The sequence below is a fragment of the Populus euphratica genome, unplaced genomic scaffold (genome assembly GCF_000495115.2).
Source record: "Populus euphratica unplaced genomic scaffold, PopEup_1.0 scaffold221.1, whole genome shotgun sequence".
NCBI classification, from domain to species: domain Eukaryota; kingdom Viridiplantae; phylum Streptophyta; class Magnoliopsida; order Malpighiales; family Salicaceae; genus Populus; species Populus euphratica.
This window is the reverse complement of record NW_011499927.1, coordinates 535,917-547,809: the sequence shown is the minus strand read 5'-3', so window position 1 is coordinate 547,809 and position 11,893 is coordinate 535,917. Positions and strand designations below refer to the sequence as shown.

Below are 11,893 nucleotides of genomic sequence, written 5' to 3'. Positions count from 1 at the left end.
AATACTTCAAAATTCATTAAATTATTAGTTATTTTTTAATATTCTTTTTTTCTTTAATATATTTCATTTTTTTATTTTTAACAAATACTGATAATATTAAAAAAGGCTATATTTATTAAAATATGATTAATTAATATTTTTTATATTATCTTATTTTTTTATTCATTTGAACAAACATTGATTTGAAAATAAAAGCAAGATTCATTAAAAATGACTTATATAATTTTTTAATGTCCGGATTATTAATTTATATTCAAGTCACAATGAGTTTAATTATACTTACCAAATTCATATAAAAATATTTTAATTAAAACATATTTATTTAATAAACATTCAAATTCATTAATTTATAAATAACTCTAAATAACATATTATAAATTAAGAAATATTATGACTTAGTTAAATAACACAGGTGCCAAAAATAATTCTTTTGTAAAATTAGAAGTCTAGTTTGATCGCTTTTACAAAGCGGTAAAAAACATTAATGTTTTAATAATTTTTTTAATGTTTTTTAATGCGTTGGTAAGAAAAATAAAATAAAAAATAAAAAAATATTATTTAAAATAAAAAAAATATTTTAAAATACAATATCTCAGTAAATGATAACCAGCTCGGCAAAGTGTGACTATCCGTCTTTTGTCCATGAAACGAGAATCTTACTTCTAAAAACAGCATCATTAGTAACTATTATTTTGTTTTCAAATAATTAGCGCATAGGATAAAGTAATTCCCCAGCGAATCATTTTCCCATGCGAACCAATCATAGCCTGGTAGGTAACAAAAACGAAAGTTCTTTAGTGGGGTACAAGTGCTTTTGGGATTAGCTTTACCTCTTTCCTCTCTTTCTCCATGTGCACATCGAACTTTACCATAATTTTTCTTAATTTATATTTTTTCATTTTTATTTATAATTATATTAAAATAATATATTTTTTATTTTTTTAAAATTATGTTTCTTATATTAAAATAATATATTTTTTATTTTTTCAAAATTATGTTTCTTATATGTTTCTTATAAAAAAAAAAACATTACACCACAATCTCAAAAATCTTAATACTTTTTTTTTTAAAATGTGATATTATGATAATTTTTATGATTGTGGTTTAAATAAAATTGTTTTGTAAAAAGTACTAGGTTAGTTTAAAATTTATATATATTTGGTTAAAAATATGGTTGAAATTAAATTAAAAAAAATTAGTTTAATGTATTTAATTAAAAAACTTTTTTTTTAAATTGAGGTTGTAATATATATACATATTGATGATTTTTATTTTAAATATTATTGATTTAACTACTGTTATTACATCATGAAATAAACAATATTGATATTAAATTTTTTTTATTGTTCCATTAAACAATTTATAATTTCATCACGTATGCAATCCATCCGACAAAGACTATAGTTTTCTTGATTTCTTAAGCGCGCAACAATATCAGGTGAAATATTATCATGAACAAAATTGAGATTACAATCAAATTATGCAAATACTACGTCATCAAGCGATTTCCTTCTAATTTTTTGAATAACACACAATTAAAAATAAAAACTGATTTTTTTAATTGGGTCGGATTTGGCAAAAACAAAATTGAGATTGCGATCAAATTTTACAAATGCTATGTCATCAAGCGATTACCTTCTAATTTTTAAAATAAAATATAATTAAAAATAAAAATAAAAATTAAATTTTTTTAACTAGAACAGATCAGGTTCAATACATTTAATTTTAGACAAAACCTAATGAGATCAAAATAATAAAGAATAACTCTACTATTCACGTGAAAAAAATGAAATTCCACTCCATTATGGATATTTAGTGGACAATGAAACTCTTCACTGAACATATTTACATGTTTATAGAAAATTGCTTTTTACAGACTTGTGTTTTTTTTTTATTAAATCTACATGGACCTCCTATACATAATAAACTGTGTTTTGGAATTACTAAATAGGTTGTTGTGCATGCATTTTACTTTAAATATAAGCATAATTTCTTAAATAAACAACCATTAAATTTGCTGAATAGCTCAATATGACATGTTAGAAAGATAATCTTACTCTCTCTTTAATTTTTTTATATGATTTTAATATTGTGTTTTAAAGAGTGTTTTGTATAATTTTAAATTAATATTTTTATATTTTGATGGTAAAATTTATTTTGAAGTATAAAAGTTAAAAATAATTTTTAAAAAATAAAAAAATATTATTTTTATATATTACTATTATAAAAAACCACGAGATATCCTCTTTAAACAACTTCTTAAACAATATAAAAAAATTTAAAAATTTAATTTAATAAAAAAATATTACACTGCAATCTCAAAAATCTTAAATTCGTTGAATAGCTAAATATAACGTGTTACAAATTGGAGTCAATCTTACTCCTATTTTTAGGTGCTTTTTTGAATTGTATTTTAAAGAGTGTTTTATAAATTTATAAATTTAATTTTTTATTTAAAATTAATTTTTTTATATTTTCATAATAAAACGTATAAAAGTTAAAAATAATTTTTAAAAAACCGCGAGGTAACATTTATTCTACCTTCCTAAGTCGGTGTTACTGAACTACCTGACAAATGGTTTTTCACTGTAAAAAGACACTTGCTTTTCATTTATGGAAGCCAGAGGGAAAAAGCAAAGAAATGGAAGATGTAGTTGCAGGGTGACTAGTCAGAGGGCTCCATTTGGGCATCGGAGTACTGGAAGGAAGCCACTACGGCATGTGAGCAGGTTTTCTTTTCTTCTTCTTTTTTTTGTTGTGGGATGCAGACAGCATCTCTCCCACTGTCCTCTCCAACATGACCTTGAAAGCTGTGCAGTTTCTCCATCGTCACTCTCCCTTTTGCACAGAGCATTGGTTGAAATTAGAGGTTTTGACAGTGAAGAGAGAAAGGACTTTCACTGATGTAACTCTCACCTCGATCAATCAAATTGGCCCCCATTTCAACCTACTTAATGGCTTTTCAAAAAAAAAAAAAAAACAGCCAGTAAGACAGTAAAATTTGCCACTCCACTACTTTACCGTCGTGTTTTTTTGCTCTATAAAAACCATGCTAATTGTAAGCAACTTAAAAGAAGAGAGAGAGAGAGAGCTCTTTCTTCTTTCTTCTTTGCTATCGTCAACTCCTTTCTGGGTGTTCACCAGCTGCCCTCAGTCTTCCACCATGGCAGTAATGCTGAGATCTCTGCTCTCTCTTTTGCTCTTCACTTCAATATTCTCCCACATTTCAGGTACTAGCTTGTGCCCTCTTTACTTCCAAGTCCTTTTTTGCCTGCTTTCTTAAGCCGAAGCAAAGATCTAGCTTTCAGAAATTTTCCTTTAATTTGTATGTGTTGTTATTTATAGTTTGGCCTAGACCATATCATATTGCCTCTAACTGCAGAATATTAGGAGCCTATATGCTCTCTTAGTTATTTCTTAAATTGTTGATTATTAACCTTCTAAATATTTTTCTTGTTGCATCATGTAGAGGTCTCATCAACAACAATAACACTACACAACAAGTGCACGCATCCAGTGTGGCCAGGTATCCAACCAAGCGCAGGAAAACCCATATTGGCCCGTGGAGGCTTCAAGCTCCCACCCAACAAGGCATACACTCTCCACATCCCACCACTCTGGTCCGGCCGTTTCTGGGGTCGCCATGGCTGCTCCTTTGATGCCTCTGGGCGTGGCCGTTGCGCCACTGGAGACTGTGGTGGCTCCCTCTACTGCAATGGCATTGGGGGCACCCCACCAGCCACACTAGCAGAAATCACCCTAGGCAAAGAACAAGATTTCTATGACGTTAGCCTTGTAGATGGCTACAATCTTGCAGTCTCTATAACCCCATTTAAAGGATCCGGGAAATGTAGCTATGCAGGGTGTGTCAGTGACTTAAACTTGATGTGTCCATTGGGGTTACAAGTCAGGTCAAAAGATAACAGGAGGGTTGTGGCTTGCAAGAGTGCTTGTTTTGCTTTCAATTCTCCTAGGTATTGCTGTACTGGTAGATTTGGTACCCCTCAAGCTTGCAAGCCGACTGCTTATTCCAGGATATTCAAGGCAGCTTGCCCTAAGGCCTACTCTTATGCTTATGATGATCCTACCAGCATTGCAACTTGCACTCGTGGGAATTATTTGGTCACTTTCTGTCATCACCGCTGATGTGTGAAGGATTTGTGTCTTCTGATCACTTCAATTAGGAGTCTGTCTCCCTTTGGCTTATCAATGTAGCTGAGGTCAAGGGCTTGCTTCCGTGTATTGTTCCAGTACATAATGAATTATGTTATATGTCTAATTAATATATGGTAGTGGTCTTGATTGAGCTGGCCGATGTTGTATATTGAGATTATGGATGCCTAATTTCTTCTCTGTTTTTTTCCTTCATTTTTACCTGCAATTGAATTTTTTTATAGCTTTAAATTAATTTTTTATTGTTTTAATATGTGATTTTAAAAATAAAAAAAATATTATTTTAATATAAAAAATTAAAAATAGTATCCACCCTGCATTCCACATGCTTTTGCTTTTATAGGGATTTAAAGTGTAATGATTTTGTGTTTATAGGTTCTGGGGTTCAGAAAGTGGGGATTGTTTTTTTAAAAAATATATATTAAAAAATATATGTTTTAATGTTTTAAAAATTATTTTTGTTAAATAATTTGAAAAAAATATAAAATAAAAAACAATTTTTTATTTTTGTTAAATAATTTGAAAAAAATAAAATAAAAAATAATTTTTTAAAAAATTACTTTTAAAATGTGAATTTAAATTAATTTTTAAGTGTTTTTGAATTATATATGCTAATATAATAATAATTTTTTTAAAATAATAAAATATTATTTTAATATATTTGAGTTCTAGCTCTGCTCTGCTTCTTAAGTGCAAATGCATAAAAAATGCAATTTGTTCTCACTTTTTTCTTCTGAATCCGATTTAGCATGATGACATGAACCGTTGAAGAACTATTTTGTTTCATTATTCGAACGTCTTCGAATTATTGCTCGGATGCAAGTGAATTAGAATGGGGAAGGCATGTGGCTTGTTTTTATTTTTTTTTATATAGATTATAAACAATACTCTAAAAGAAGCGAGGATAGTACAGTCTCTACATTTTTTATTTTTATTCTACTAATATTTGTTTCTATAATTTACTTTTAAAAAAATATTTTCTTGAAAATTATTTTTTTAATATTGAACTGATTAAAAATTTAATTTTATTATTTAAAAAAAATATTATGAATTATTATAATATTTTTCTATATGATTTTTTTTCTAAATGATCCTTTTTAAATTTTTTTTTCATATTAAGCTAGTTGAAGATTTAACTATATATTTTTTTTTATTAAAAAATATTATAGATTGTTATAATATTTTCTCCACATGATTTTTATTTTGCTATAATATTTCTTTACATGTTTTTTTCTTCAAAATTATTTGTTGAATTTATTTTTTTAATATTATGTTTATTGGGAATTTAGCTTTAGCTTTCCTCACATGTTTTTTTTATTTTTGTTTTTGTTTTTTTGTTTTTTTCCAAAATTTTCTCTTTTTTTGTGTTTTTTTCATAATTTTTTTTCTCAATTTTATTTTTTAAATATTGAGCTGATTCAGAATTTAGCTTTATGGTTTTTTCTTTAAAACACTGTTGACTGCAACAGTATTTCATCATATGATCTTTTTTTCTTTGCTTTTTTTTTTTAAAAAAATTATCTTTGTTAATTTTAATTTTTTTTTCATATTGAGCTTGTTGATAATTTACCATATGATTTTTTTTTTGCTTTTTTTTTTAAAATTATTTTTGTTAATTTTAATTTTTTTCATATTGAACTTGTTAATAATTTAACATTGTAGTTTTTTCTTGAAAAAAAACACTGTGGATTGTTACATTATTTCCTTACATGATTTTTTCTTGCTACAGTGTTTCCCAACATGTTTTTTTTATCAATTGTTTTAAAAATTATCTATGTTGAATTTATTTTTTTATATTGAATTGGTCGAAAATTTAGCTTTGTAGCTTTTTCTTTAAAACACAATTGATTGCTAAAGTGTTTCGTCACATTATTTTTTTGTTATATTTTTTTTTAAAATTATCTTTATCTATTTTATTATTTTTAATATTGAGCTGGTTAAAAATTATAATTACAGATTTTCTCATGAAACAATATAAATTACTATAGTGTTTTTCTGCATAGTTTTTTTCTTTTTATTTTTTATGATTTTTTTCAAAATTATCTTTATTGATTTTATGTTTTTAATATTGAGTTATTGAAAATTATAATTGTATATTTCTTCATAAAACACTATAAATTACTGGAGTGTTTCTCTACATGATTTGTTTTTATGATTTTTTAAAATTATTTTTTTGTTTTATTTTTATAATATTAAACTGGTTAAAAATTTAATTTTATAATTTAATTTTTCTCAAAAATATTATAAATTAGGATAATAATTTTTTATAATTTTTCTACAAATATATAATAACATATAAATATATGTCATAATCCCACAGCAGCGCAGCCACGGCAACCAGTATGATTCGACATCACGTGGGTTGCGTGCCATGTTTTTTCTTTTTTTCCTACCATATTTTTGGGGACAATCATGAAACACGAACATCATTATACGCGCTGTTTTTTTTTTTTTGTTTTTTTGTTTTGATTAACGTGAGGTGTTCAGGTTAGCTTGCGCGCATCATGACTAATCCTCACAACCCACTGAATACCCTACAAACCCAGCAGACAGGTAAGGCAGCTCGGCCCACTGATAGACTGTTATTCTTGTTACCAACATACACTTGCCAACTTGGTCTCATAAAGAAAATAAATACTCCTTCTTTTTTTTTTTTATTTTGGTAAAACTTTAATCCAGGTGTATATATTTAATGTGTTTTAAAAAGTGTAATACAATTGTTTTTTTTAATTTTTTTTAAATATATTAAAAAATAATTTTTAATATTAGCATAACAATAATAATAAAAAAATAATTTTTTAAGAAATTCTGTTCACGCGCGTTCCAAAACTGCTTCTAAAATTTGTCTGTGAAAACTGGTTCTGAAATTTGTTTTCCTTTTGAAGAATTGGTTTGCGAATTCCCCTGAAAAATAGAAAGGAAAAAGGAAAACTTTGAAGAAATGGAGAGAGAATCCAAGAGGGGTAAAGCGGTAATAGCGAAAAGAGAAACGGAGAGAACAAGAACATGAAAGAAAGGTGGTGTGTGAGAGAGAGAAGGTGGCTTTAGAGGGCAAAATAGGAAAGAGCGTCACGACAGATTTACCTAACCGGCCGTGAGGGCTGCTGGGGGTGTCGGAGTTTGAGAAGGCTAAGGAAAATGGTGGTGTTTGGAGTACGGGAGTTGAGTAGTTTTGTTTTCACATGCGTTTTAAAATTATATTTTATTTTTTAAAATATTAAATTAATAGTTTTTTTAATGTATTAATATTGAAAATTATTTTTAAATAAAAAATATTTTAAAAAACATATGTATTATGACATTAAATAAACTATTTCAGCGTGTTTAGTAACACGGCACTAGCGAAAAAGGATCAGCTACCATCAATTATTTTTTATATTAAAATATATAATAATAATATATTTTTATTTTTTAAAAAATATTTTTAACTTCAATATATTAAAATGTTTTAAAAATATTAAAAATATAATAATTTTAAATAAATAAATAAATTTAAATTTTTTTAAAATACTTTTAAAACACAAAAACAATAATTCCCCGTCGACCCCTTCTCTCTCGGTCTCTCTGTAACCAAGCCAAACAAAGCTATCTATTGTATACAGTACTCTCAACTATTTGCTGTTGTGGTTGTTAAATCACTTTCTTGTCATAAAATTCTGCAATTTCTCAGACAATGAGAACTGTTTTCCTTTGATCTTTTCACATACATAATAACCTTTGTAAAATTTCTCCTCTAGCTAAAAAGAATAAAATCTGTGACTTCCTTTTCTTCTTTTCGTTTCTTTCTAATTTGTCAATGGAAGCTCCTTCATCTTCTCCTGCTTCTAACGGAGGAGAGAATTGCTGTGTTAAAGTTGCTCTTCATATAAGACCGCTTATCGCCGATGAGCGAGCTCAAGGCTGTAAAGATTGCGTCACTGTTGTCTCTGGAAAGCCTCAGGTTCGTACAATTCCACTATTACACAATGTGCGGAAGGGTGAGTGAGTAACAAAAACTAAAAGGTGAAAAAGAAGAGGCAATCAAGGCGAGTTTCAAGTGAAAGGACGTGAATCGTTTGTTATTTTATTTCTTTTTGAGACATCTAATCTAACTGCTTTTTTTTTTTAACAACATTGTTAGAATCATAGATGGTCCCTGTATGCCTAGTGTTAGAGACCAGACGCAGTTTCAACGATGGCTCCGGTAGCAACAAGCTCATAAACGGCAAGAGATGCCACTCATGATTCTAGCTAGCTTGTGTCGACAGGAGACTAGTGTTAGAGACCAGCCAGTTTCAACGATGGCTCCGGTAGCAACAAGCTCATAAACGGCAAGAGATGCCACTCATGATTCTAGCTAGCTTGTGTCGACAGGAGACTAGTGTTAGAGACCAGCCAGTTTCAACGATGGCTCCGGTAGCAACAAGCTCATAAACAGCAAGAGATGCGACTCATGATTTATGCTAGCTAGCATGTGTCGACAGGAGCCTCCGCTGTAAGGGAGCTGGCCATCTTTATTGTCAGATGTTTCCCCTCAGGAAATAATAGGGCTATGGTGAAAGCGGGACAGAGAAGCACGAGGAACCATGCTTCACCTTCGAATACAGTGTGCTTTTTCCCTGCATACGCAGATTCTTTTCCTATCATGTCTCGTTTCTCAATGTTTCAGCCCTTTTGGGGGGGACACAATACGGCTCCTTTGTTTTTTTCCTTCTCCTTTTCTTTCATCTTTGGCCTCTACAAATTTATTGGTTAATTAAAAAAAATAGTAATTACCAAAAATCTCCAATAATTTGATTATATTTTATTTTATATTTGTTCGAAGGTTTTTGAGTCCAGAATTATTTAAAAAAAAAAAAGACCTCAGAATCTCACTGCCAACACATTCGATGCTCACCTTGTTTAGAAAATCCCTAGCAATCTCGAAGTCCATTTCTCTCACTCTTTGCGCCTAACACAATTTCTTATTCTCCCCATCATCTAGGCTGATTTGATGGCAAGGCCGCATCATAGAGTTGAACTCATAAATCACCTTCGAGGATTGCTGTAACTCTAGCTGGGAAATCTTGAGGTCGCCCTTCTGTCAGCATCCCTGCCATGGCTTCTTCCACAATCCTGATAAAGCTGTGCAGTGGGGATTTTTACATCAAGTTGATTTCCCTTAGTAGACGTCCATATAGAAAGGCTAACTCTATCTTCTTCCAATGGGCAGAATTAATGCCTAACGAGTAGGCTACTCGCTCCCCTTTCTTCATTTCTTTCTTCATATTATCCCTAATCGTTCCATAATTTTTTTTTTCTACATATGTTGTAAGTTGCTGCTTGAAAAGCAAAGTGGGATACTTGGCTTCAACTTGCCTAGCGTGTCCACCCCACCATTAATGATTGAAGATGGATTCGTTGCAAGAAAATGAGTGTCGTAGGTGTTCACAGGCGGCAATGAGCAAAACTAAAAATTAAAAATAATGTTTGAGAGGAAAGAATATTTTATGAAGTATTTTCTCTTTATTATGTACATTATCTCTATTATATTTAATTCTAATTAAAAATTTATTTATTTATAAATTTAAAATTTTAAATAATTAAGGAATTAAACTAAACTCTATTATAAATGAAAAAAGTAATTATATTGTTTTTGAACTGATTAACTGAAATTTGGTTTATTTTCAATACCTTCATGTAAACTTGATTTTTTTTATAACTACTATTATATTTCTTATCTTAGCAAAAATATCATATTTGAACGACTTTATGAAAATATCTACAATTTGATTTTGAGTCTTTACATATGTTTGACTTCAATCTTTTTGCTTGTAATGTAATCTTATGGATAGTGAAATATTATGTTAATATACTTACTTATTTCATGAAGTATTAGATTCTTTGCTAAGATAATGATGATGAGTTGTCCACATAAATTTCTGTAGGCTTATCTTGTGATATTCGTAACTCCTTCAATAATTTTCTTAGCCAATAAAATGATAAAGGCATGTTGTAATAGCTTTATGTTCAGCTTCATAAGTTGATAATGTGATTATAAATTGTTTTTTTGAACTCTATGTGAATAGGTTATAATACCAATATCTGTCATCTCAAACTTATTGATCTTTACTTGTTTAAAGTTTTTAAATATCTTTAGATTATTTTCTGTAAAGACTAATTCATCTACATACAAATATACAATAAGAGTTTCATTGTTCTTTTTTATTTTATCTTTAAATAAATAACGTATTTGTAGGGGCATTTTACAAATTTATTTTTTAAGAAATAACCATGACTATGCTAAGCTCTTAGAGTTTGCTTGAATCCATACAAGGCTTTGTTTAACTTTAAAACCTTGTTTTCATATCCATTCATTTCATAACTCATAGGTTGCTTAATGTAGACCTATTTTTCAAGAAAGCCATTTAGAAAGGTTGACTTGATATTCATTTGAAAGATCTTCCATTTATGTTAGGCAATTATGGCAATTATTAAAGGAATGATCTCCAATCTAGCAACTAGAGCAAAAATTTCATCATAGTCAATCTCTTGCTTTTGATTATAACCTTTTACTACTAATCTTATCTTATACCTCTTTATTTCTCTTTTGACATTCTTTTTTTTTTTCTTTGTAGATCTATTTGATATCTATTGGATTCTTTTCATTTAGTCTAAGAACCAATTTTTATGTGTCATTCTTCTTAATTAATGCAAATCCCTCATCCATAACAATTCTTCACTTTTCATCGTTTATTGTTTTTTTTTCAAACACTATAGATTAACATATGTTAAAATGATAATATATTGTTAAATCATCATCAATTAAATTAATTATCTTATACAAATCATCAAGGCTCCTCATCTTTTTTGATAGTGTAGGTGGGTTGCCACTACTTAAACTTCCATTAAAAAAAAAAAAAGGTATAGGTAAAGTTGAGTTCATTGGTGATTGTAGAGGTGTAACAAGTTTTTTATGATCTTCATATCTTTCCTTATCAAGAATTGGTATAAATTTTCATATCTTTCCTTATCAAGAATTGGTATCCCATACTTCTCACCATCATCTACATTCATATCCCATACTTTTTCTTCATCAAATTTGACATCTCTACTAATCACTATCTTTTCTTCACCAGGGTTGTAAAGTTTACATCCCTTAGCTTTTTATCATAGCCCACAAAGATTTTCTTTTTTCTCTTGTAATTTAGTTTGGTCTTTACTTGATTATCTACATACATATAACCAATGCTTCCAAATACTTTCAAGTGAGTAGCACTTGGCTTTCTTTCATATCATGCTTTTTGTGGAGTTATGTCATTCAAGCCTTTTGTATGACATTTATTTGACAAGTTAACAACATAATCTATATTTTTATCCAAAAACTCATATAGCTTCTTCTTAGTTTTGAGCATGCTTCTCACTATGTCGAGGATGCTTTTATTCTTTATCTTCACTACGTCATTTTGTTATAGTGATCCAAGCATTATTAGGAATTTTTTTATACCATGATCTTCACAAAACTCATTAGAAAACAATTCACCCCCTATCTGTCCTGAGTGATTTTATAGAGTAACTAGTTTCGTTTTCAACTAATACTTTAAAATTTTTAAAACAATTAAATATATTAGACTTTTCTTTTAAAAAGAATATCCATGTTTTTCTACTATAATCATCACTAAAAGGTAGAAAATATAAATTTTTACCAAATTAGCATGGTTGAATAGGACGATATACATCTGCATCTATCTCTTGTATGGGT

At 28.7% G+C, this 11,893-nt stretch overlaps 1 protein-coding gene across 1 annotated transcript; it reads left to right on the top strand.

The window, feature by feature from the left end:
* Positions 1 to 2,785: 2,785 nt before the first annotated feature.
* LOC105135787 (thaumatin-like protein) lies at positions 2,786 to 4,328 on the top strand. The gene is made up of 2 exons (XM_011040824.1): positions 2,786 to 3,230; positions 3,470 to 4,328. The coding sequence occupies exons 1-2, from the start codon at positions 3,050 to 3,052 to the stop codon at positions 4,144 to 4,146; spliced, it is 858 nt and encodes a 285-aa protein (XP_011039126.1). The 5' UTR covers positions 2,786 to 3,049; the 3' UTR covers positions 4,147 to 4,328.
* The last annotated feature ends 7,565 nt before the right edge of the window (positions 4,329 to 11,893 follow it).